This window comes from Mycteria americana, chromosome 25 (assembly GCF_035582795.1).
Source record: "Mycteria americana isolate JAX WOST 10 ecotype Jacksonville Zoo and Gardens chromosome 25, USCA_MyAme_1.0, whole genome shotgun sequence".
In the NCBI taxonomy this organism is placed as follows: domain Eukaryota; kingdom Metazoa; phylum Chordata; class Aves; order Ciconiiformes; family Ciconiidae; genus Mycteria; species Mycteria americana.
The window spans coordinates 562,910-590,513 of NC_134389.1; the positions used below are offsets into that span (position 1 = coordinate 562,910).

The window sequence follows — 27,604 nt, forward strand, 5'->3', positions numbered from 1 at the left end:
ATTTCCTTCTGGGCCGCAGGGCGGTGCGGGGATTGGCGCGCGGCGCGGTGACGTCACCGGGAGGCCGGCGCAGCCTCTGCCCTGGCCCTGACGAAGTTTGTCTGAAGCACAAATGAGGTGGGGTGGGCGCGCGCCCCCCGCCCTCCCCTCAGCGGCGGCCGCCCCGGGGGGCTGCGAGCGCGGGGGGCTGCGAGCCCGGCCCGGGGGAGGCTGCGGCGGGGGGGCCGCGGCCGGGCCTCCCCCGGCCCTGCTCGGGGCCTAGCGCTGCCTCGAGGCCCCGCGGCGCCTCGCCGCCATCTCCTCAGGTGGGCTCTGAGGGGGCGCCCGCCTCCCGCCCTCCGCCCCGGGGGTGCCCGGCGCCTCGCCCTCGCCTCCTGTCAGGGCTGCCCCGCGGCGAGGCTGGGCCGGCCTGCCAGGGCCCTCGGGGCCCCGAGGAATCCAGCCCCCCTCGCCATGACCGAGCTGGGAGGTGGTTGGCCTTAGCGTAGGTGGTCTCCGGCCAAAATCACCCCCCTGTAGCAGGCGTTGTCTTGGGCGTTACCTGTCTCTTTGGAATTTGCCGCCTTTGGTAGCATTCATCGCGTCTTCGGACCCACCAGGCGCCATAGGTTGGCAGTATGGCGAGGATTCAGTGCTACCATCTACAGGTGTAGGGATAATTAGGTTATCGATGTTGTAATTGGGTCCTGATGCCTTAACCACAAGATTGTTTGGGTGGCTAGCAGCACTGTCAAGAGTCAAGCCTGCCACCTTTGCGTAGTAGCCTTGCGTTTTCTCGGGGAAGGTGGGGAGAACTGCCGATGTGGTTACGGGACTGAAACCCCTCATCCATAAAAAGTAACGTGTTCGATAGCTGGTGACGTTGCTGCCATTGGGACACATTTTTGGTGGCTGCATCTCCAAACAAGATACATTTAGCGATGGAAGAGACTTCCAAGGTCCAAAAATAATTAAGAGGCCTTTTTGATGGAACTATTCCTTATCTCTACGTTTTATGTCCCTTTTACGAGACTCGTAATTACATCAGAAGCTGGCCCAGATTTCCTCCCTCGGGGGCAGCTTCGAGGGGGAGGCTAGGGATTAAATTGGTGTGAACTTCTCCACAGCGTCCGTGGAGGGTTCCTGAAGTCAGGACGGAGGCGGGTGGATGTGGCAGTACAGACCAACATCAGGAGCTGTCCGCCTAGGTGTGAGGCTTTGCTTAAGTGGATACTTAAGCCTATATCTAACTTTATGTACTTAAACGATCCAAATACAATCAAAGCAACTATATAAATGCTTAAAATTGTGCATTTGCTTAAGTACATTTCTGGATTGGTGCCATCTAAGTTTCCTGTGCTGTCAAGCCAACGTATCATCAGTGACTACATTTCTCCCTAGCATAAATTCAGATGGTTTATGTCTTTAATAATGAACTTCTTATTGTGATTATATCTTTAATGATGAACTCCTTACTGTGAATAATTTAGCAGTGATGGAACGTACAGCTTTTAACTGCGTACAGTGCAGCCTGAATACTGAAGATAGTATGGTTAAAACGGATAATGCATGTTTTTTATTAATAATTAACATATTTAACAAAACTATAAGTATATATTTTATAACTGTTAGCATTTATATCTTCAGCATACTTTGGAAAGTTACTTTATTTATTTATTGTAAAACACACTTCTGAATTTGGTAAGTAGTGTGCTTCCCAAATGGACCCCCTTGCTGTGACACCCATGCGTTGCTAGAATAGGATTTATTATTCTGCGGTTCATTAAACGAGCACGTTAATTTTCTTCTGATGGTCTTCATGAGTTACCAGTCATTCTTCCTGGTTTACACAATGCAGCAGGCTACTTCACCTCATGCTGGAGGGAAGTGTTTTCATTTAACTGTCTATCTGTCACCTATAAATCGTATCCATACGCAGTACAAAGGGCCGCATTCTCTTCTGTGGTTATGCCACTGATAGTAATAACAAACATCGTTATCGCTAGTTACGCATTTGTGTTCCTGATTGTGCTTCACAGCCTCTGCCTCAGCTGAAGTATTATTTAATTATTTAATATAATAATAGCAATTTTCACTTGCTTTTTTCAAAAAATATAATCTGGAAGCAGAAGCTATGAATAAAAAGTGATTTTTCCTTAAATGAAGGGGAAAACAGCCAGCCGCACTGGCATTGCTAGCAATGGGGAAAATTAAGTTTGTAAATGGAATTCAGATGTCGATAGCAGCAAGGATTTACCAGCCAAGTTTTATATTACTGACTGATGACTAATGATTGTGTTTACTGCTGGAAAAATTATCATCTGCTAATCCCAAACTTGATTTCTTCCTTCCTTGTAAATGCAATGCTTCTTATACCTAATGTAGAAAGCAAAGTTAAAAAAGAGAAACCATAAAAATTCACCGGGGTGGTTTTGTCTTTATCCAGTGTATGTTGTGCAGATACCAAATTCAAATGAAATTAAGGACAGGGAGAATGCAGCTGTTTTAAATCACATCACCATCGGTGAGTTAGTTTTCATTTGTGCCACGTCCAGCTGGAACAGAAGGAAAGTCCTCTATTTGGGGAGCAGGGTAGAATGAGAAATTTTAGTTGCTATTGAAATGCATAAATTCATGAGGGTAGCAAGATAGGAGTCTGATATTCTTGCTCAAAAAAGAAAATTCCTATTTCTTTAGGAATAAAAATAATTGTGAGTTATGTATGTCTTAAAACACAATGCCCAGGTGGACTTGTGTGTTTCATCTAGTAAATACCAGCTGTGTGTGCATTTGGGGCGATCTAGGAGATGTGTTGAACTACAGGTGTTTACACTGTGGCTGGAAGCAGGAAACTACCAAGTCTTGAAGTGAAAGAAGGCAAATACCTGCGAAGACATCAAAACGCTATTGTCCTCAGGGCTCATTCACCCAAGAAAAACAAGCCACGTTGAGATCAGCATGTACAAACCAATGCAAGCATGACAGTCGAGCAGGTCCAGCCGTGCGTCTCAACTGAACGAACCCTAAAACATTTTCCTAATCCAATGTAGGTTTTAGTAAAAAGTTTGACATAGGAAAACTCGATTGATAAATTACGTGTTCCGAAGAGAGTAGTTGGAATATTGGATTTTGCTTCTGCAGGTAGGCAGTGTTTTGGACACTTGCCATGTAAGGTTTTTTGCCGGGGGTCTAAGATTGGAACCACTTGCAGCAAAAAGTGAAAAAGTTTCAATGTGCGGTTTTAGAATAACTGAAAAATCCTTGGAAGGACGTACTTCAGCTCTGAAAGCGGGACAAGATGTAGCACACTTTTTCCACTTCTTAAGTATATTCAAAAAATAGTGTGGGGCTGGCCAGAAAAACCAATCAAGATTTTGAGGGAGCAGAAATTTCCACTAGAATATGTTTGAATGAAATAAACCTTGAGAATGCCACTAACATTTTAAAAACAAAATTATATATGTAACTTCTTTTTTTCCTGTGGCAGATTGGCTGAGTCAGGTGCATCAAGGTAGGCAGACGCTTATGCAGCAAGGTGTGCTGGCTGCCCAACGTACCAAGCTTACTACAGTTAAGTGATGTTTTTCCTGATTTTTTTGCAGTTTATTATATTAATTTGTTGCTTTACATACAGGACATTTCCCTGTTTACTTTTGATTACAGAACTGTCTCTCCATTTCGTTTATCCCACTGAATTAATACTTAGGTTCAGTTTATATTGTTTGTGATAAATTTAAAGTTAACTGGTATTCTTTAGATCTGAATGTTCAAAATATCCCCATGTTCTGTATTTTAACTGACATATAAAGTTTTGAACTTTGGTTTTCATTTTTTCAAACAAACATTGAAAGAAATGTCTCTAGCTCTTCCTAAAATGCTTTTCCCAGTCTCCTCATGAAGCAGAAATCAAATGTGTTGTTTTACCTCAAAAGACTGGGTTTGGGGAATCCTCCATTAAATGTTTTTCCTTAATACTTTGCACAAATGGGTCACTGTGATGCCTGGGGATGCTTATTAATTGGTTCCATGCTCAATTTAATTCTCAAATACGTTGTAACTCATTTACATTTACAAGGTGTAACATAGAGCATGAATTTTCATTAGTTTATAGCTATAAATTTCTCCCTTCTCTCCAAAATTCCTCTGTGATAACTAAATGTGTAGGAAATTTCTTCCCCTGTCCGCTGCTGTTTCTCTACAACGTAGTGGATAGTGTAAGGACAGGAATGGGTGACCAGGAGTTACTTAAGTGGTTTTAAACCACATAGCTACCAAATGACTAAGCCTCAGTCACCACTTGTGTCTTTGAAAAGATTGCTAAAAATCATTAAAAACCCCTTACATTTCTGTTTTTAGGGTAAAAATCTGCCGAGCTGTTTTAATATGTCACAGGGAGGTAAGGAGTACTTCTGGTTTGTTTGGTCACTGAGTTAAGCCTTCTTTTTTTTTTTCCTTTTTTTTTTCCTTTCCTTTTTTACCTAAATGCCCTATTATAATGTGAGGTCCTAGGGGACTTGATTAACTGTCGGAGGTATGCACTTGGAGTTACATTTATAAAGGTACTCCCTCTGAAAAGAAACTGCCCTCTGAGCAAAGGATATCCCTAGAGTTCACTCTGAAGTTTGGGACCTGTTTGGCCAAGAACGTATATCACAATTACAAGCTCTTCTTTGAATGCATATTTGTGTAATGAGGGGAACTACTGAGGCAGATCAAACCTAAACATTTCTTTTTAGAGGGCACCAAACATTTGAAGGGATACTAAAGCGCAGTCCAGCTCGTCAGCTAGTACAGGTCTCTCCTTTATTCTTGAGAGAGCCTAACTGAGCAACAAAGGTATAGCAAGGAGCAGGATTCCTTTCCTTAAAAAGCTGCTAAGACATGGCAATGTTTTACTGACAGCTAATAATACTAGTCCTGAAAGAATGACAATATTATCCACAAAATATGAGCTAATTACTTAGGCAAATAACCTACCACTGCAGAAGAAGCCTACTCAAGGGACGTCTTAATACAAACAGAGTTACAGGCCTCTAGCCTACAGGACTCTGGGATTTGGCCCAGGATCAAGATGTTTCTCTGCAGGAAGCTGTTGTGGCTATAAAAATGTCTGTCTTTTTAATCATTGGTTTTGTTTGTCTTGTCAAGTCCCAGCTGAGATTTCCCTTTGCAGTTTCTCTAAACATCTGGTTGTTGTCATTTCATTATTATCAACCTTGAAGTAAAAGATCAGGCTCTCCAAGATTATGCAATTTCTTTAAACATTATGAAATTATTAGAAATAATAAATACATGGGATTTTGTACTTGTTTCAGCTTCAAGCCGTGCGCTCTCCATAAACATGAGGCTTAGCATATTGCCTCTTAAAAAGAAAAACTGCGATTCCTTCAGATAGCATGGCTGCGGGATTTAACAGAAATCTCTATTGTAACATTTGTGATAAAATTTGAAAGTTGTCAGAAGCATCATTTATTATTGCATGTGTAGATATTTAACTCTGGTTGCCAGTGGAATTGCCCTATGGATGTAGTATTTTATATAACAATTAAAGAACAATAATGTGGTTTGCAAGTATCACTGAAGTTCGAAGAAGGCTGTCAGCGTTTGTGTTGCAGATGATCACTTTGCCAACTTGACATCAATTAATGCATCGAGACCTGCTTCCATGCCGTTTTAAGACAAACTCACACTGATGCTTTTCAGCCTGCCTGTGATTCCACATAAGGTTGTGTCATGGTTTAACCCCAGCTGGCAGCTCAGCCCGCCCCAGCCGCTCGCTCGCTCCCCCACGGTGGGATGGGGGAGAGAATTGGAAGGGTAAAAGTGAGAAAACTCGTGGGCTGGGATAAAGACAGTTTAATAGGTAAAGCAAAAGCTGTGCACGCAAGTAAAGCAAAGCAAGGAATTCCTTCGCTCCTTCCCATGGGCAGGCAGGTGTTCAGCCATCTCCAGGAAAGCAGGGCTCCATCACGCGTAATGGTTACTTGGGAAGACAAACGCCGTCACTCTGAACGTCCCCCCCCTTCCTCCTCCTTCCCCCAGGTTTATATGCTGAGCACAACATCATATGGTCTGGAATGTCCCTTTGGTCAGTTGGGGTCAGCTGTCCCAGCTGTGTCCCCTCCCAGCTCCTTGTGCCCCCCAGCCTCCTCGCTGGTGGGGTGGGGTGAGGAGCAGAAAGGGCCTTGACTCTGTGTAAGCACTGCTCGGGAGGAACAAAAACATCCCTGGGTTATCAACGCTGTTTCCAGCCCCAGACTAGCGACTATGAAGAAAATTTACTCTATCCCAGCCAAAACCAGCAGGGCAGGAACAAATACCCAGATAAATGAACTGAGAAAGGAATTCTGAAAACTTTGTTTAAAGTGCATTAGACATTTCTAGCTTCCAGGCTAATTCTGATAATGATGGTATTATTTCAGGAAAAACACCCCTCCACTTCCAAATTTCTCAATTTTTTCATTACCATTCTCTTTCATAATCCATAACACTTGCTACTCCTACTTTGCTATTGTTTGTAGATTTAATGTGCCTGTTCTCTGTTTCACGTGAGACGGTACTGAAATTACTGGTTGATATGGATCCATAGTAGACTTCTGCAGAGCTACAGTGGAAACATCCTTCCGATTTGTCAGTAAATCATTACATAGCCATTTTTTTAAATTTTATAGTTTTGTAGATATTTTTACACCAAACTTACGGTTGTTTTATATAAGCTATACGTTTAGTTAGGAGAAAGTTGTGAGGCACAACATCAGACTTCTCACTCTAACCAAGAGATATGTTCTCTATTTCTGCCCTTTTGATCAAAGTCTTTTCTTCTCATAGAGAGAAATCGGTGTGCTGTGATTCGTTCTTGATAATTACAGGCTAGTCCTCTCCAAGTTATTTTAAGGTTCTAACAAATTGTTGAACAATTTTGCAGGGAGTGAAGCTGAACGGTGTATATTTTCTCGTTTCTTCTTTCGAAGGTAGGCTGCGATTGAGTCTTTTTTTGTCTTCTGCAACCTAATTTATCCTCTACTAATTCTCAAAAATAAATTCTAGTGTATCCATTGACTCCAAAGTTGTTGTGGATGAGTCGCTTAAACTACAGATTGGGCCAGTAATTGGGTAGTTTCCATTTTTGGGTGCTCAGCATAAAACATCTGCAGCCAAATTTGCAGAAGGGCCAAGTGAGCTGCGTATGTTGTTGTAAATAAGCTAAATGCTTGTGCTTTTTTTTAAAGTGGGTATTGAAATTTAGTAATTGGTTTTGGTCAATGGAGTTGTAATTCTCTTCTCTCTCAAGTCAGCAACTGTCAAACTAAATGATGCCACCTAACGTAGTGGGGATTGCGCAGCTAAATTCAGTAATGTGTATAGAATACGCGTATGGCAAGGTTCATATGCAGCAATTAAGAAGTTGCATTTTGTGCTTGGTTGGAATGTGTTGGGGTTTTTTTGATAACCTTGGGGTTATGCACTAAATATTACTGGTTAAAATGTATTAACTACTCATTAATTGAATTAGGTGTGTATCTTATGAAAAAATAATAGTGAGTTATTTCACAATATAGGATTTACAATGCACATTTAAAAGGCAACTGAATTTAATTTACATCAGCATAAGAGGGGATTGAATTTAATTCCTATTGACACCCTTAACTGTAGCTTTTATTAACGAATGCTTGACTTTGCAAACACGACGGCCTCTTAATATTTTTTCCTGATCGTAATTCTTCACCAGGTCTTATTCTGCCCTCACCTTTGTGGCAGTTGAAGGTTTCCAGCTGTCCATTGGATGATCTGACTCTTGCTTGTCATGTCTGGGTGTTTTCTCTTTCCCATCCTCTTTAGAGGTGAATGAATCTGTCTCCAGTGGATTGCTGTGTTTTGCTGGGCTTTTTGTTTGGGGTTTTATTTTTGTGTTGCATTTGTTTGGATTTCTTTACTTTTTTCCTTTGCTTTAATACTTTCTGCATAATCAAGAGAGGAAAGAGGTAACAGTGCTCATCGAAATGCTTTACTCAAGTAACATTCGCTATGACGTTTTTGCCTGAGGTTTGCAAGATTTTGCCTGTTTTGTAAAGATTCATTTAAATTGACACAAAGTTTTCGTAAACACTGGAAGGATAAAACCTTGGTATTAAACAGTCTGCCAAGCCCAATGCACAACAGGGAGTTATTAGTTGCTGCACTCTTTGACAACGACATTTAGATTTTTGTTCTCATACTCCTGTTTTGGAGAGAGGACTGAGATGTTTGGAGAGGCAGGAGAGATGTTGTTTGTGTCAGTTATATGACTAGAATGAAAATACGAGTGCAATGTAAAGGTCCTGATCCTACTCCTGAAGAGGTTTTGCACTTTGTATGATTGCGGGCAAATTATACAAACAAAACACATAACTTCTGGTTGCTTAATTCTGTAAACACGTTACTGAGTTCAAAAAGTCATCAGTAGTTGGTTGATAGACAGCCAGTTTGAAACTTGTCCAGGGCAGTGAAGAAAAGAAATAATTTCTATCTCGGACTGTAGCTATTGCACGTTGGTTTATATTAACTTTTTGATATACGCCTGATCCAGTTTATAATGGTTAATGATTATAATTAATTCCTTTTATGGTGCTTTTATACAAGGACTCTCAATAATATTCCACGTACTATGCGTATGTAAGATACAGGACCTCAGTTAAACTAGGGAGATTACAATTTATTTTTCCATTCTACTTGTAATTGAAATAATTGGCATAATTGTTGGTAGATCCTGTGTAGACTCTAAAGATTGAAAATAAAGAATTTTCACATTATATTCACCTTGGAAGAATCTGAATCAAACATCTGAAAAACAGTACATCAAAATAAGAGGACATGCACCATGCTGTACCGGCTGAGAATGAACTATACAAGGTCTCACAAAGAAGAATTAAATTAAGAGCATTTGAAATCCTGGCCTTAATTCCATGGACTCATTCCATATTGCTCATGAAACGTAATGAAAAGCCGGGATGGGACAGGTATTGTGTAGTCCCATGTTTCCAGGCTTGCTTTGAGAAGAAAACAGAATTCTCTGTCCCATGTGGCGCTTAATGAATGGCATGCAGAAGAGGGGAGTGTGGCTTTTGGGGAATCTTTGGTATGTGAAGCAATGGACTAGATAAACCATCTAATTAGATTGCTTTGAACCAAATCAGAATTTACCTGAAAGATAATTTGGAGTTCAGATGCCATTAAAAGGTACGGGCCAGAAGCCAGTGTGTTTGGCCCTACCTACACATTCTTTTTGTGCTGCTTTAAATATAATGATATATTATAATCATCTCTCAAGATGAGGCATGCCGATGTGTTGATAAAAGTGTTCTGCTTTGATAAAGTATGTTTGCGAATCTCAATGATGACATTTCAATGAGATTAATTTCTAGATGCAGGATACAAAAATCAGGCGTGCGCTTGCCAAAAGTGTTGCAGGAGTCCGAGCTGCAACATGGGGTGTCACGGTAGTAAGAGCTGCGTAGAAACTGGAGAAAGGTGGTACGGGGTAGGTTAGCCTGTGAAGGACTAGCTGAAAGTGTTTGTGGCTGCTAGTGTGGGTTCGTTTTTAACATAGCCCTATTTCACTCAATGGGTTTTATCTCATGAGCTGCTTGTAACATTTCCACCGGGCTGGTCCCGACCACCCCCTTTGGCACGCGCTTCTCTTAATCTCTCGCATGTCTTCTGCAACTTCCCTGCTTCAGGCTGCCTCCGAGGCTGTTCCAAAGCCCCCGGGTGTGTACAAACTCATCTTGGCCTTTCTCTGGTTTTGTGTTTGTGACAGAGACATCCCGAGCTGTGCGGCAGATCCCACTGCCTCCACAGTGGTGTGAGCCATGAGCCAAGGGTACTAATGATTTAATATAATACGATTTACTACTGAGCAGGAGTGCGTTCCTTGTTGGGTCAGATAATTTAAACAGACGTAAACTGTTGCCTGATCAGCTTGCACATTTTTGTGTTGTTTGTATTATATGCTTCCCCTGCTCTCCGGCAGTATTACTCCTTGCACGGGACTTCAGTGGCTGTGAGGAGCTGGCCTGACTGTCCTCCTGCTGACCTCGAGAGCTGGAACTCCTGGTGATTTTGATGGAAGCAGAAGTAGGTCATTGCTGAGAATGACTGAATTCCCACCCACTCTGCCTAAAATTCAGGTCATAGATCTTGTAATTGAAGTGGTGTTCGTGAGCTACCGTTCATCCTTGGAGTCCCTTCAGTGTCAGCGGGTTCTTCAGGAGCACGCTGGTCTGAAAAGACAGTCTGATTCCTTGAGGTGGATCTTCAGTCAGCCTTCATGGTGCCTCCTGAGAACATAGTCTCTCGAGTTTAGGAAATAAATTACTCTCATTTTTTAATAGCCACTTAAAAAACCACTGTATCAAGCTCATGTGTAGTAAAAGTAGTGTTTTAAAATGAAAAGTTAAGGGAAGGAACTGTTGAACAGACAAGGCTGTATCTGAGGAGGAGAAGACCAGAAAGAGTGATAGCTATGCAAAGAACTCTTAATGAAGGATGAACAGTCCAACAGACGCTAAGGATTTGTAGGCAAAAATCATAAAAGTACCTTCCCCCCCCCCCCCCAAATTACCTTCTTTTTGAATCAGTTAGCAAAAGTAAGCCCATCAAATGAGATGAGAGAGACATGACTTGGATGGCCCATCACACAGTTCAAATACCTAACGACAGCTGTGGAGTATTAAAAACAAAATTCAGAGAAAAGCATTTTTGAGCAATAATTTTTGCTCAAAAATAATAAATAATTTTGAGCAATAATGTTTGCACAAAATAGCTAGCAGTCTGAAGCGGTAAACAGGTTAACAGACTGTATTTGTCTAATTCGTGACCAGGAAAAAAAGGCTCAGTTCACTGAATACATCTAAATAAATGGTTAGTTCTAGGTTGTTTATCAGCTCTCCCTGACACTCTCTTGGCTTAATGGAGGGAATTACTTAAATAGTTCTAGCGTTTCCAGCACTGTTTAGTTTTTCTGCTGTTACTGGTGGCTTATGTCAAAGGCAGAGAAGAAGCGGGACAGGGTTGTAAAACGCAGTATCCTCTCTTGAGAATGTTTTGGAAATGGCAGAGGTAATGTTGCCAGGGAAAAAGTACTGTCCTTTAAAAAATGAATGGGAAATAATAGAGTAATTCTTACTAGGGACAGTTTAGCGGAATCCCAGATGGAATAAAGAGTGAAATCCAAATTTTCCAATACTCCGGGGCAGCTGTCAATCTTGAAAAGAATCTTCTTTAAGAAGTAGTTCTGTGAAGTTTTCACAGGCAAGTTGTCTTTTTGTAGCTGCCTTGTTTAAGGGACTGAAGGGCCATGAAATGTCAAAAACATTGCTGCCTGCCAAACCAGGCACAACTGAGAGCTGTGATCCGGGCTGGCACGCGCTGACTCCTGGAAGACTTGAAACATTGCCCGAAATGAAGAGTTTTAAAGCACAACTGTTCTCCCCTTTGCTGTTAGAAAGCACGCAGGCTCTCTCTGCGTCAGGGCGGTTTCTGGGGTACAAAATACCCAGAGAAACGTACCTGGAGTATAAACGGGAGCAGGTGGAAAGTGCAGCAGGGTCAGAGCCAGGTGCAGCAGAGGATGTGGGCTCAAGCAGAGCTTCGAAAGCTTCCACCGCTCTTTCCTGGGAAGTAGGAGCTGAATTTCTGTCCCCATCCTCCCACACTCCCAGCTGCGCTGGATCCTCCCCTTGGCCGTTTCACTCCCTGGTCCTGCCCGCCCCTTCGCTCTTGTATATATGACCTTCTCCAGGCAGCTTTTGCTTCACAAAATCCAGCCCAGGCAGCTGTACTTCCTCCTGCACACACCCAGCAGCCCTGAACGTCCGATCCGACATGGGTAAGAGATCCAGCCCGTGGATCCAGCCGGGATCTGCTGCTTTTGGCTAAGGTTCTGCACTGTGAAACTTGTAAGCGGGGGCCAGTGGGTTCGTTAGCATGGTGGACTGGTAAGGAGAGACACGGGGCTGAAGTTCAGCATTTCCTCTGGCCATTAAAAGCTTTGCTTCTTTAAGCTATTGAAACCCCCCTGTGGTTTTAAATAAGTAGCTTTAATACTATCAGTAAATGCCTTTTATGCTACCGTTAAATGTCTGTCTTAGTACCTCAGCATTTAGAAACTGAAATAAGCATTTGGACTTGCTGCTCTGGTCGAGTGTGGACATGAATGACTCTTAGGAAGATTGTTGGGAAACTGAGGACCAGAATTTAACTTTTTGCTTATATTTTTGTGATAGACCATAGTTTTTTCATTTTTGGATACTTTTGGACTTTCATTTTCGGATACACGGACAGAAAATGGAGGGAGGGGACTAAAGTAGATGGAAGGTTTTTTGCATGTGAATGTATTACTGTGTAATTTGCAAGGGAGACACTGTTACACTGTGGTTTCACAAAACTGTAAGATTGTAGACCTTAAAAGCCCTTACTACACAGACAAAAACAATGATTCTGACTCAGCAAAAGTGTCTATTCTGGTTTATCTGCCTGGGGTGACTGTTTATCTTTTTGTGCTTTTCTCAGTGCTACTAGTGCGATTGTATTTGTTTTGCTTTGCTTTCTAACGAACTGTAAGTTTCAGTTTGTAACCTGTGATAATGACAGTTTTGTCTAAATGGTCGCAGCAGTCTGTAAGAAGTCGCTTGCAGTGTGTAAAGAGTAAGTTAAATACTGCACCTTAAAGCTTAAAGTAGCATGATGGTGATTGATTGGTCACAAGGTTTGGGCAAGTACGCTCTTGGCAGTGTAGAAGAACAAGTCTTGGAGTGCTCTTCAAAAATTTAACAGATCATTAAAGTCTGCTTGCATAATTTGTTACTTGGATAAAGACGTGTATTCCAGAAAGAATGTGCTGCTTTTGTCTGTGTTGTTCTGTAAGGTCTGTGTCTTGTCATGTATGTAGTACAGCTGATACCCTAATTTCTTTTTTCCCATTTGTGCGTTTATTTCAGCAGTTTAGCCCAATCTTACCATAAACCAGACTTGCCTACCTCCATTTTTAATATGTCAGTGTTTAACCCAGGCATACACCTCAACTTCAGAGGACTTTCTATTTCCTTGGGCTCTGCAAAAAGCCCAGTTTGGCCCAGATTTATTCCACCTAACTTTAAGCTCACAACAGAGGTGCCTAATTTATTGCCACATTTCTCCTGAAGTCCCTCTATAGAGTAGAGTCTTAGGCACCTTCACAGGTTGTCTTAAGTGAGCTGAAGAACTCTGCTGCCATAAAATGGTGCATATAGAAAGACCAAGTCTTTCCTGCTCCTTTCCTTTATTTCACGCTGTTAAACTATCAAAGAATACCTCTTTCTTGTGTTAATAGTTACTGAATTTACTATGAAACTGCGCTTTATCAGGTGGGATATTTTTTACAATGCTATTAGCCATTGTTGTAAATCTATAAACCTCTTTATCCAGACTACTAGTGACGCCAGGTTAATCTGAGTGTAGTTTGCTCATGCTGCAGCTTCCTCAGAGGCTTTGCATATCACTTCAAAACTTTTAACACGCTGATTAGGTAAGTATAAATGGATTGGCCTTTTATTTTTCAAAAAAAAATAGCTACTTTCCGTAGTTTTTCATAAAACAATCTCCTAACTCTTGCTTTTATGATGTTTTGGGGTATTTGTTGTCCTTTGGGAAGATCTGTATTTCCCAGTATTTCTTTTCCCTGAGGAGCTCAGTGTTTCTAAAGACTTCACAGCCCTTGAAAAGGCAGAGAGGTGTCTTTATCACCTGCCTGCCGAAGGAAGCGCTTGTATTCAGAGATGCAGAGCAGACAGATGAACCCAGAGGTGTCTGGACCATTTCTCTGTGCTGTGACTGCTAGACTGACTGACCCAGTCATCATTCTTTACCTTGCACAGTATGCACTTTTACTTGGCACTGTGGTACAACTTGGTGCCCCAAAAAATGAGGGAAATGAAATGTTTTATTCTTCACTGCCACCCAAAAGAGTGCGGTGTCTTTGCCACCACCAGAGAAGCTCTGTTAAGATTTATGACATTGAGAACTGCCTCCTTTTTGTCTAAAACTTACTGAGTGGATGGAAAGCCGCAGGGAGTCCCTCATTATGCTTTATGCGGGAAATTACAGCTTACGTATTTTCAGCTGTTGTAAGCGTAGCAAAATATTCCCAAACCGTGTTGTTGATTTGTATGGAGTTTTCCAGAGTGGCCTGTGGATCGTTGTTGGTGGCTCATGAAGGATTTAACAGTTGCCTTTGGTTTACTGTCCCTCCTGTTCTCCAAAAAGATGAACAGAACAGATGGAAAGACATGAAAAAATACAGAGCAAACGGAAACTAGACTGGATTCCTCAATTCCCTTTGCTCTCCACAAGAGAGAATTGCTGTAGAAAACGGTAACAAAAGGAACAGTGATATTTTTATCAGCTCTTGGTGTATATATACAAATAACTGCATCAGAGTAAGGAGGAATCAGGCTTACTGGAGCTTCACTTGTGGAAAAAGGAAAATTGCGCAATGAAGCAGTTAAAGCTAAATGCATGTGTTCTTCCTGTTAAATTCACACCTGAGCCATTGGCGGTAGAGAAAGGTTCTTTGATTTAGAAAGACGAGGAAGGTGGGCTTTGTGGATGGGAAGCTACCTGTAAGAGAATTTGCCTGTAAAGGTGTAACGTACACTGCAGAAAAAAAAAATCTCAATGCTTTTGTCCTTTGCAAACCACAAGTTCCTGGTATTCAAAACACGTGGTCAGCTGCCAGATTAATGGGGGATCTGGAACGTAACAAGTAATATTAACATGTTTAACCATGGATTATTAACATAGCAATGTAAATATTATTGTTAACATGTTGCTACAAGATGGTACAATCACAGTTTCATGACAAAAACCTTATTTTGTATTCACAAATGAGCTTGGCATCGTATAACACGGAAAGGCTTGCGTCATCCCTGGGTATCTTCAGGCAGTTAGATACAATGGCTCAGAACAAAAGAGTGTTTGAACAAGATCAGAGGGAAAGGAGAAAAGATGTGTATGAGAAGAAGGAAGAGAAAACGTTCATCATCTTGCTGTATGTTTCCTCTGGAAAACAATTTGGCACAAATAATCTTTTTCTCAAAGTAATCTGCAGAAAACTGCATTTGCAATGCTAATTAAGCTGTGGTCTAATGCATACTGAGTTCCTGCTAATTTAGGTGATTGAGAAAATTGGAATAAAGTTTAAATTATGGCTTAGACATAAATGGAACAAAGCAAACTTTATATTTTTGTGTTTCCAGATAAAAATATTTCACAAAGAATGTGAAATTAAACCGCAAGTACGAAATGACTCTTTTTGAGAAGATCCAGTTTTTAAAGTTGTGAGCCTCCACATGCAGTAAGTGGATTGCTTGAAGCATTTTGCCTTCCAGGAAAGGCTCCACAGTTAAATGGGCATTGGAGCTGTTGCTACCTCTGGATTTGAAATCTCAGATCTGTGGCATTCTGAAAAAACCTGTTGCTATAAAATTCTCTTTTTAAACATCAGAGAATGGCAAATAATTAACTGGTTTGCTTATTTTTATTACAGACACTTGAGGTACGGAGGGAGGCAACTATACTATGTTTTTGCTTCTGTCAACATGTATTTCACTTCATGTCATATTGAAAAAACATGTTGGCATCCTGCCGCACAGCACGTCTACATTTTTGTGTTTTAAACAGCTGATTATATACTAGTTCCATTTAGGAAGGGAGCAGAAGCTTCCTGCATTGTGTTCAGCAGGCCTGCAGCTCCGTGACTCTAGAAATGTTGAGATTTACGTGTGTCAGTTAAGCCTATAAACTTGCAACATGTTGTAACTGCCCCTTAAAGCAATTATTTCAGGGTAGTATTTTCTTAATTCTAGCCAACAATTTATTGATGCAATCCTGAGCATATATGTTCTGTTGACTGTGTTAGAGTAGAAATCGCTGTGTATGAGGCTGTTCTAATACAATTTTTACTTTGATGTTGATTGAGATCCAAACTGATGCCAAAGGGAGCCAAGAAGCATTTTAGAACTAAGCTGAAAAGCTTATGAAGTATTATGTGTTAGTGGTGAGCAGTGCTTTGTGCTTGCTGAGGATCAAGCTCTTAATTCTGGATAATGCCAACATAGGAGTCCTATCCTTTTGGAAGCGAACACATCACTTTCCAGATAGAGAAGCTGTAGATAACAACTGCTGCAGTTCCCATTCTCCACTGAAATTTTGAGGGTTTGGGCACAGAGACACCCAGGTGCATCGGTTGGTTTTGACTCTCGGTGCAGTAGAGCGTCGCTTCTCAGTCTCCTGCCACTGTAAAATGACATGTTCCTCCTAACGCAGAGCCCAGCCTTGAACCAGATGTGGTCCTTCTGCTTTTGTGGGGTTCTCTGCTCCGGAGGACATTTAGATTCCATTTCTAGCTTCCTAAAACTACAGTTTCCCCACTAAGTTGCCTGATTTGTGATGAAGTTGCTGTGCTGGAAGTGGTGAATGAGGAACACCGGTTCAAGGAGGGATTCTGGCAGCTGTAACTGGCACAAGAGCAGAGGTGGGGAACTGAGTTTTTCATAGAGAGAAGGTGGAATGGTTCATGATCCCCCTTCCTCTTGTCCTTTCTGGTCACCTGCAGTATCACCTCTTACCCAGGCTGTAAATCCTTAAAAATAATCACTTCTTCAGCATTTATATGCAGAGAAAGATTGGAGGCTTTCCAGTAATAATAAAATGGGTTGTTCAGATTGGGCAATCTATCTGCTTACTCATCTGGCAGTGATTCAGTAGCTCTCTGTAAAACATTTAACACAATTTTCTTAAATCCCAGACCCTTGTCATATATGAATGTGCTTTAAAATTGTGAGGCTGAACTCGTTGAAATGAAGGCCCAAATTTCCCATTATTTTTGAGCATGGAGTGTCATATTGTGTATGAAAATTCAGAAACTGAAGTAACCTCAGCACTGACTGGAGTCAGTGAGACTTACAGGTGTTTGGCAATGTAAAAGTTGGATCTAAGATTTGTCAATCTCTGAATGCAAAGCCAATGTCCTCTTAGAGATATGCTTTAAAATAATTTGGAGATTAACAGAACTTCTTTTTTCTCTCCAATCAGCAAAATGTGGAGCGTGTGGTCCAGGATATGCAACTCCTCTGGATGCCATGAAAGGCAAGTACTGTAACATCTTTTCTAAATCCAGGCCATCAGTACAGGAATTGTTTTCAAATTAGGTGAAGACTAGGTAGATGCGTTCCAGAGTGGCTCATTAATTAGCAAGGCCAAGGACACTTTAAATATCAGAAGAGATTTTATTTCATTTTGCACCCAACTCTGGGCACAGCATGCAAGCTCTGTTACCATGAGTTCACGAAATCATAGCACTAAAACAAAGCGGGTCTGGGTTTAGATGTATGCATGGCTACAGGATGCTAACACTCAACAAACTGTTCTGTTTTTCTATAGCTGCAAAATAGAGCTTTGCGTTAAGAATATTGGGGGCAAGTGTTTAACCTGAAAAAAAAAAAAAAAGAAGTTTCATTGGTGTTTTTGGATGGAGACTCTATAGACTGCCCTCTGACCCTCTCATAAAACAAGTGACTGTTTTTATGAGAGGGTTTTTAAGAAGCGGAAAATAGGAGAAAGGACTGTAGGGTATTCCGCACAGCTTAGTTTAATGGAAAGCTTCTCATCCACTTGTAGCTGTACAAAAGTTATGTTCTGTTCTTCCCAGCAGTGTCTGGTTAAATCCTGAACCTCACTAAAGTCCTTGAGGCATTTTGCTGTAGCTTTTAAAAGTGTTAAAACTTCACCTTCAGTCCTCTGATATACTTTAAAAGCCTCAATTTTATGGATTGTAGTAAGTAAGCTTTTGGCATAGGTAGACTGAAATCTGGGCCCTGGCAGCAGGGAGTCATCACTTGCGTAACTGGGGAAAGGAGAGGCTTGACATGGCTTTGCAGATGGGAAGGTGGTCTCCAGTACTGTCCTTTTTCAGGAAGATAATTACATCCCCAGGGCCTCTTACATTAGGAGGGCAAGGGAGCAGAAAGGCCCCACAGCTGAATAAGCAGTTTCTCCTGGCGATTTCTGGCTGCTCAAACTATATACTACTAGCGTTTCTCCATAAAACGGAAATACTGAGGTTCAGCTTCCTAGGAAGAATCACAATTTACAGACAGAGAGATTAAATCCAGAGAAGATTCTCTTAAAGTTAACCACAGCTTTTTGTAAAAATAGTTTCTTTTGACGCATTAAACAAGACTTCTGCCTTGAAAGGTCCCCGGGAGGAGATTGTGTACCTGCCTTGTATCTACAGAAACACTGGGATAGAGAAACCTGACTACCTGGCCACTGTGGATGTTGACCCCAAATCTCCACACTATTGTCAGGTACCTGTGTGTAGAATGGCTCCAGTGCTCCATTTTCTAGGGTGGTGAATATTTGGGTCCGCGTAATCATCTTCAAGTAGATATTTGTGTTGAGAACTAATGAAATCCTCTGCTGTTTTTCTTACTAGGGTACTCAAAGCTAACTTGTATCTTGTTAGTCTCAAGACACTTTCAGAGCATTTTTGTGCTTAGTATTTTAATAGTTCTTTTTGTAACACTGTTACTGATTTTTACTGAGCGTGAGTATTAAGCTCTAGAAGGTGATATTTCCTCGGGGTGTGTCAGTAGTATAGACAGAGTTTATAATGTAGCATGTCTGATACCCTGGGAAATTCTACACGTTAGGCATTATAAATCTAATCCATTTACTTCATAAATGGAAAGCTGTGGGTAGGTAGCTAGCAATATACCAGACCCAAAATATTGGTAAGACTGTCCTTAAGCTGCTCGGTTTGTTACTGCAAATAGTATAGACTGAACTGCATTTAAACATGCAGTGCTTATATGACTCAAATTACTGAAGATACTTTGGACTCTGATCTCCACGTGTTTAAGGAGCAGCAAATCTGGTTTGACAACAAAGATTTTCATAATTTGTTGGGGTTTTTTTATATCTACTGCTTAGGGTTTTATGGCGGAGGAGTGGAGGAAAAAATCTCCTAAAACTTTGACAAAACTTAGCTGTAATCTTTCAACTTTTCTTAGTTACACAGTGGAAAAGTAAAAATCAGAAGCAAGAGTGCAAATTAACGTGTCAGTTTGCTACAGTGAGCCCCAGTTGTAATCAGGTAAATCTTGTAAAGTCAGAGACTTGCAGCACATGGACAAGAGATGGTGTTTTCTGTTGTTTTTTTCCATGTAATTATTGCATGTCTCCTTAATTAGATAGTCTTTTAAAGACTTGGATTAATTTAATAGCATACAACAAATGCTATGCAATCACCATGTCCAACTTTCTTCTCCCACTTTACAGCTTCAGCTCTGCATATCTCAGGCTGAATCTGCTTCCTGAATAACAAATAGCAGTTTCCTTCTGCTCTTTATTAATTTATGCTTTGACATAAAGACCCATTTCTTTGCCTAGGGGAAAAACTATACCAGACTGAATCTTAAATCTGTCTCTGACTTTGTAGGTGATCCATCGCCTGCCCATGCCGAATCTTAAGGATGAGCTCCATCATTCAGGGTGGAATGCCTGTAGCAGCTGCTTTGGGGATGCCACAAAGAGAAGAAATCGTCTGATTCTACCAAGTCTGATCTCTTCTCGCATTTATGTGGTGGATGTGGGAACAGACTTGCGAGCTCCTAGAATCCATAAGGTATATTTAGGTGACTTTAAGCTGGGTTTTTATTTCTTATATTGTGACCAAGAGACAGTGATTTTATGGATTCCAACTTCAAATTAGAATAGGAGAGTCAGAACAGTTGTGGAAGCTTTTGTCAAATATTAGGAACTTGTGGGAGTTTTGAAACTCCTACAATTTATTGATAAACTACACACAAAAATCTTGCACTAAAGAAGTATGCATAAATGTGGTGTCAAACAGTCAAAAATGAGGAAGTTCCAGGATTCAACCTGCCTCTGCAATATGAATTTCAGTCGAAGTAGTTACACACTGTATTATTGTTTTTGACTACAAGATCACGAGGCAAATTCCTACCTGACACATTGAACTGAGCATATGTAGACTGTATGTTTCTCAGAGATGAGTTCAAATTTGATTGGATTTTCACTGCACAAAACCAGATCTCTTCCGTAAAGGACACCTCCTCCTTGATTCGTAATCCTTGGTTCCTAAACATGTGATATGTAGATTTTTTTTTTACAAGGAAAAATTAAGAAAATGTTTTCATATGGGGAAATGAACATTTTTTTTAAATCTCTTGTTCATAGAAACAATTGACATTTTCCCACAGTAAAACTTCCACTGCAACAGAATTCATTCGGCAGAGATACAGATATTGGCATAGAAAGGGTTCGGATATAGACTTACACCTTTCCATGTCTAACTGTTTAGATTCTCTTTACAGTCAGTGGAAAAAAAATAGGCATTGCTGGAGTCACACTTGTCTAACCTAGTTTAGAAAACTATTTTAGGGTAAAGGAATTATGTCTTAAGAGTGTTTGTGTCTTTTCACTGTCTATAAAGTAAGCATAGAGGATTAGCTTAGATGTAAATAAAACCTGTCAATGTCTGTGCTTGGTCAGATGAACCCTACAGCAATGTGTGAAGCTTCAGTACAGTTCCAGGTTTCGCAGAGATGAATTTAGTGGTCAAAACCACATTTCGACGGCAGGTCGTAATGTGGAATGTAAGGAAACTTTTAAGCTGTCTTTTGTCCCACCCCACCTGCCTGCAAATACTCTCATTCATAGTCTTTCAGTTTTGAGTTCTTTAGAACCTTGCCAGCCTTTAACTATTAATGCAGTGGAATAAAACCCCCAAAGGTCTCTTCTTGTACAGTGAATTTTTTTTCAGACTGAGTCTCTGGCAAGCCTCAAAGATTTTTTTTCCCCCTCTGAACTGCTAGTACTCCAGCGAGAGCTGATGTCTGAATGCACACAAGTGGTGTTTCTGCCACTGATACTAATTAAAACAAACGCAGATGTTGGTGTCTCACTGATGCAGGAATTAGACTGATTCTAACCATCCAACTCTTGCTGTTTATATTTTTGAGAAGAACAAATAAATGTCATGGATGGTACTGTATTCCTGGGCAGAGTAGAAAGTGGGAGGTGGCAGGTACTCACAAAACAAAGCAGCAAAAGAAACAATCCCCCTCACACATACGCCATTCCCACTCCTTCCTCGGTCTGTGAAACTTGAACTCTTAGAGGTGGAACTAGCATTCTGTAGTGATCTCAGAGAAGATGACTATGATGATGTGTATACTCGTTTTAGATTGTTGAGCCAGTGGAGTTGTTCTGGAAGGGGAACGTGGCTAATCCTCATACCTCTCACTGTCTGGGCAGCGGTGACATCTTAATCAGCTCTTTGGGAGACCCTTCTGGCAATGGAAAAGGTATTAATCCCCTTCATTACTCTAGAAAAGTATTTGTTGTACAGAAGTATCATACTCCCAAAGTACAGGCTGCAAAGCTGGAAGCATTGTTAAGAGCTTACAGTTCTTCTGTGCACATAACCATTCCAGCAGTTTTTTATGTAACTATAGAATAAATACTTCTGTTACCAGGTAAGCTGTACAGACGTTGCTCTGCCACAGCAATTCAAACCTGATGTGGAGGAACCTCTCTGGGACTGTTGATGAGTTCAGCGTCCATGTCTCAGTCTTTCAACTAAAGAAGACCAACTCTAGTGGTTATAGTATGAGCAAGAAACCCATTAGCGTTTCACTTGGGCCCCTTCAGCACAGAGCAAGGGAGAATTGCTTTTGAACGTAATCTGTATTAGCTCAGTATTTGTGACTTGGGCTTGAAAGATTCTGTTGCCAACCTAAATCCTCTTGTCTCATTGCCTAATGAAAATTAAGCCTTTCAAGCTATTCTAGATTGCATTTCCTATTTAAAACTTTTGAAGGATTCTTGCATATAAATTTTGTTACCTATTCAGATGTAAAACACTTGACATCTAAAGAGAAATACTAGCTATTAGGAGAAATATACTTCAGATGGGAAGTGGTGAATCCTGCTCCTTTTCACAGGGTTTTTCTCTTCTGGATCATGGGCAAACATGTCCTTGAATAGATGCATACTATGTACGTAATTCAAGGATATTGGTAGCAAGCAAAGAAAAGGGGGTGACTCCTCCAGGATCTTCTCTAAGATATCTCTTAATTGAAATGTACTCTAGGAGGCTAACTGATTTATTGGAATGACTTGAGTAGAAATAGAGCCAACTGGAGCTTAAAAAATTCATTACAATATGATGAAGTTCTTTAAAAATCCAGCTTTCATTTGCTTTAGTCCACAAAAGCAATACCAACGGAATCACAAGATTTTCCTTAAGCACAGAGTTGCATTTTACAGCGTGTTTAGAAAGTAGACATTTAAATACTAATATATTATTTATCTTATTTAAAGCTGTGAATCCGCGTGAATGTCTTCAAACAATTTTCTTCGGTTTTTATATCAGGTGGCTTTATTTTGCTGGATGGAGAGACCTTTGAAGTGAAAGGGAATTGGGAGAATGGGGAAAAGGTACCCCCCCTGGGTTATGACTTCTGGTATCAGCCACGACACAATGTCCTGATGAGCACCGAATGGGGAGCCCCAAAAGTCTTGGCAGATGGGTTTAACCCAGCTGATATAGAGAGAGGTGAGGGAGCATTTGTTTAAACTCTCAAAAGTAAAAGTGATTCTTTGTTAAACTACTATCTTCTGTGCTTATTTTTGTCTGACCTGATCCATTAGGGCATTATGGCCGCCGCATTAATGTGTGGGACTGGAGCACTCACACCTACATTCAGGCAATTGACTTAGGGAAGGGCTCCATACCTTTGGAAATCCGATTCCTCCACAATCCAGATGCTGCAGAAGGGTTTGTTGGGTGTGCTCTGAGTGGTGCAGTGCATCGGTTCTACAAGACAGAGGTAAGTAATGAAAGCCATGGCAAACATAGAAGCTCAAACCTGGTTGTTTCAAAAATTCACCAATCACTTAGGAAATAGTAGAATTGTGATTAAAAAAAATAGGCCTCCTCATTCCAGTCTAATTCTAGCCAAGCTATAACATTGTGTCAGAAAGCAAACCTGCATGCATACAAGCCAGTGTGGTGGCTTTCTGAAGCTACCGTGTCGTCCCTCATCTTTGAGCAATTGCAGTTGGTAGGCATTTTGAGTATCTCTGATGTCCAGCATGCAAATCTTCAGCGGCCTGATCCTGAAAAGAAGCAAAGCTTATCGTGCTGGTCTGTCAGCCCCAATTCCAGCTCTCCTGCCCTCCACAATAACTTGCTGGTCGTTTTAATCACAGTTAATGAATTGTGAAAGTCTCAAAGAGGGAAGGGTCTTGCCAATGATAGGAACATTTGTGATGACTTGAACATGAGGCGATCTAATGAACGCCTGCACTGAGGAAATAGCTGCAGCATTAGCTCAACAGCCTTCTTTCTGGCCAGCAAGCTGGTCAACAAACATGTATCAGTTGGGCAGCTAATCAGAATGTGTGAAACTTGTCACCAGTGTCAATGTGTGCTGCCTGCTGCGCAGCCAGTATTTGGAAGCATAGGGAAGACCTGAAGATAGAGGAGGGAGGGAAAGTGATGGGGTCGTGGACAGGGGAGTAGAGCTATTGCCATTTTAGAGGGCGAGCTGGAGACAGATAGGATGCCAAACTGTAGGAGATTGCAGTCTTCAGTTCTGCTACTGTTACAGCTATCTGTTTGAGATGTTGTTGCATAGTATAATCATTAACGTTCTCACTGGCAGTATAGTTACCATCCTCACCCCTTGGTAACACTTATTTGCAGTGTGCATATCACCTCTGTACAGGCCCTGTTAAATAAATAGCACTATTTGCTTCTTGTCCCTCTGTCGTGCACAGCTGAGCCCTCTTGGCTAACATCAAGGCAATAGTAATGCTGGGTTCTCTCCTGTGCCTTCTGCAGAAAGGAGACTGGGCAGCAGAGAAGGTGATTGAAGTACCCAGCAAGAAGGTGCAAGGATGGCTTCTCCCTGACATGCCTGGTTAGTGTGAGCATGTTTGGAAAAGAAATGAGGTGTTGTCCTCTTCAGTGCCCTGGTACAGTGTAGCTTTTTGCAAAATCTTATCCTTAAATGACAAATGCTTCCCTTGTAAAATACTAAATTTTTGTTTGAGTTCTTTGTGTAACACTTCTGATGTAACCAAATTAGCCTTGCTTATGAGCCACCAAGTAGGAGATTGTCAGACCTCTGCTCCCACGCTGCTCAATGCTTGAGGTCAGTTTCTCTAGAAAAATACTTGGAATTTGGGTCTTTCAGCATCAGCTCACAGTATTTGGGAATGGTCCTGGGAATGCTGATAGAGCCTGAACTGCCTTTGAGTAGGCGCTGGGTTTCCAAGGATGATTGTGTTTGTTCAACCCATACCTTAACGTATTTTTCTGAGGCTACGATGACTAGAATTTTGAAAGATAATAGGCTTGTGTCTTGTTTGTTGCTGGTCCTGTCTGTTTCCTGACTTTGCTACTGAATATTTTCTTGAAGGTCTTATTACTGATATCCTCATCTCGCTGGACGACAGGTTCCTGTATTTCAGCAACTGGCTGCATGGAGACATCCGCCAGTACGACATCTCCAACACCCGCAAGCCCAAGCTAGTGGGGCAGGTGAGGCAGCATCAGAAAAGCTGTCGTGTACAAGGGCAGTACAGTCTTCTTATTTCCTTCTTTTTTAAAAGGAGAAGATGACAATTTACTTTTGCTTGAGAATTGTCACTATATTGCTTTCATGTTCCTTTGATAGCCGACGCCTATGCTCACACCTTCCCTTGGTTACAGGTGTTTCTGGGAGGCAGTATCACAAAAGGTGGGCCTGTAACTGTAGTGGAAGACAAGGAATTGCAGTGTCAGCCAGAGCCATTTGTGATCAAAGTAAGTTCTCCTAACACGCACCTTGTCAGTGCTCAGCTAATTGTAATCCATTTTGAAATATCTCTACACCTCAGTCCAATGTACAAGATAAAGCCGTATCTGAGCTAGTTTATACCTTGGCTTACAGCCTGGGCAGGTATCACATTTCAGCATGGACTGGAGCTAGTAAATCCTGGTAAGTGTTCTGGGTCCCTGGTGGAACTGGACAAGCTGTTCGACTGTACTGAAGCCTGTATAATTACATCTTCCCTGCTGTTGTTAGCTAGCTAATTTAAAGCTAATGCAGTGTGCATTCATCTCACTGTCATCATTGCTTCTGATAATCTTTCAACAACTGATGGTCAAAGCACTCATTCTGCAGCTCATTCTGCAGAATGAGCATAAACCGGCTCATTCTGCAGTGGGGGGGTGTGTGTGTAAAGAGTTCAATGGCACCTGGCATCGTGGTAGAAAAATGAAAGAGAATTAATCTTCTCTAGTCATTATCAATGTGCATTAATATTATCACTGTCAAGGCAGCTACCTATGGAAAGTCTCATGGGACGTGCAAGAACTGGATATGGTCACGGCTAAGATCTGTTGGCCATTGAAGGCAGTTTCAGGAAGTTCCACATACTCCTTTTCTTCATAGCGCAGATTGTGACCTAGCTGCAGTATAGACGTGCTCTTGTTTGGAACTGTGTTGTGCGACCCATCTCTTGATTTTTGATGCTTCCATCCAAGTACAGCAAGCTGAACACTTCAGCCCTTACTTTCTTACATTACTAGTTCTGTGAATTAAGTGGAACTCATCTGGATTGGCTTGAAGGCTCCCTGTTAATAACGAATAAGACTCCCCATAAAAACTGTTTGCTCTCCAAAACAGGGGATTTGGTGCTCTTGTATCAAGGATTTAAGAGTGCTGGATGGTCCTCTGAGTACCAGAACTGCCGTGCTGTTTAGTTTCTCCTTGCTGTTGCATTTCTTTTGTTCAACCTCCGTGGCAGCTTGTCTTGAGCACCTTGTTCTCTAATTATAATTTTAGGGGAAGAGGGTGCCAGGTGGACCTCAGATGATTCAGCTTAGCTTGGATGGGAAGAGATTGTATGTCACCAGCTCTCTCTACAGTGGATGGGACAAGCAGTTCTACCCAGATCTTGTCAAGTAAGAAAACTTTGGTAAACAAGGATCACTGTACAAGCCCATGTTCAAGATTTCTTTCTTGAACAGTGATATGCATATACCAGCTGGTATACAGAGCAAAGTTCCCACGCAGGGAGGCTGAATCCAGTAACGTTATACACAGCCTACAGACCTCGATGTTTTACCCACTGGCCAGAAGCCATCCCTGCTCAACAGGCACACAAAAGTTGGGGTCTGCACACACTATTTCTTGAAATCATGATCTATTTGGAAGTAGGTGAGAATGAGAAGAAACCAGTGATTGTGGCCTAGCCTCCTGGAATCCATAGTACTTCCAAACTGCCTTTGAGTGTATCAGCATGATTTTCTGTTTTTTGGAATTAAAGAAAGGAGATGATCTTCCAGGTGGCCACAAGAGGGCATAGTGCAGCTTGCCTGTTCCTTTATAAGTAACAACAGCTATTAATTTTCACTCATTCATTGCTAATTTGAGGTTGCAGGTTTCACTGAGGCGATGTAACTCACTTTTGAGACCTGCTAAGCCCCAATTTAAATCTGGGGTTCTTTCCATTTTATATTAAACGAAGACAAATCCTGCCCAAATATGGAAGAGAAGAGCAACAAATATGAATCCTTTCCCCAATATCTGTTTTCTTGTCCCTTTTTCAGGGAAGGCTCTGTTATGCTGCAGATTGATGTGGATACTGAAAGAGGTGGATTGGAAGTGAATAAAAACTTCCTAGTGGATTTTGGGAAGGAACCTGATGGGCCTGTCCTAGCTCATGAGATTCGTTACCCTGGCGGAGACTGTACCTCTGATATCTGGATGTAATTGTTGTATGGAGCTGTTTTCTTTTTTTTTTCTCCTTTCAGTCTTTTTTTCTCTTTCTCCCTCTCTCTCCTCCCTACCCTCTACTTCCCTTTTGTATAGGTGAATTGGTTCAGCTGGAACTTTGTCCACTACCTAAATTTAGACTTCCATTAGGGTGAGCCACAGAAGCTCCACTTTCTTCTTATTCTGAGGCAGCCAAGTGAATCTCTCTGAAACATGATATACATCTCATTTTCTCTACTCCTTCCCCTTTCATAAGGTCCTGTGTAATCACTACTGACTGTAGGTTTCAAAGCTGAGGTCACCAGTCTTTTAAGGACTGTTTGTGTTGTTTGGTGCCACTTTGCCTTGCTACTGTTTGTTGATGGAGAAGCTGTTCCTAAATAACTCCACGAGAAGGATACATTCCATGAGCTTGCCCCAGAGCAAGAGTGTCCTGTCCCTGCAAAGCTTAATTTGCTCATAAAGTCATCACTGCTTTATGATTAGCAGACACAGCATAAAAATCACACGTATCTAATCTGAAGCCATGTGTTTCCGGAGCTGGATTATATTTTAACGTTTGTGCTCTGATGTTATAAAAAATCAACAATAAAATTGTTCTTCAAGTCAGATGGAGCTGCACATTTTTTTTCTTTTTAGCATTTCAGCATTTTCTATTTCAAGGAACATATATGTAAGGTCATTTCAGAAAGTAACAATGTCATTTGTCTAAAAATTCTTTGGTGAGAAAGTTATTTTCAGGGAAGCCACCT

At 41.3% G+C, this 27,604-nt stretch overlaps 1 protein-coding gene and 1 long non-coding RNA gene across 2 annotated transcripts; one reads left to right on the top strand and one right to left on the bottom strand.

The window, feature by feature from the left end:
• Positions 1-105: 105 nt before the first annotated feature.
• On the top strand, positions 106-27,461 carry LOC142420660 (methanethiol oxidase-like). The gene is made up of 16 exons (XM_075524814.1): positions 106-1,187; positions 3,467-3,549; positions 4,336-4,375; positions 5,595-5,704; positions 6,905-6,950; positions 17,089-17,142; positions 18,250-18,362; positions 19,496-19,681; positions 21,266-21,386; positions 22,457-22,639; positions 22,735-22,913; positions 23,930-24,008; positions 24,510-24,631; positions 24,803-24,895; positions 25,920-26,038; positions 26,687-27,461. The coding sequence occupies exons 4-16, from the start codon at positions 5,672-5,674 to the stop codon at positions 26,847-26,849; spliced, it is 1,491 nt and encodes a 496-aa protein (XP_075380929.1). The 5' UTR covers positions 106-1,187; positions 3,467-3,549; positions 4,336-4,375; positions 5,595-5,671; the 3' UTR covers positions 26,850-27,461.
• Positions 8,615-11,688, bottom strand: LOC142420661 (uncharacterized). Its single transcript, XR_012778788.1, has 3 exons — positions 11,527-11,688; positions 10,580-10,677; positions 8,615-10,295 (listed from the first exon to the last, which is right to left on the bottom strand). It is a non-coding gene; the product is annotated as an uncharacterized LOC142420661 (long non-coding RNA).
• Positions 27,462-27,604: the final 143 nt, after the last annotated feature.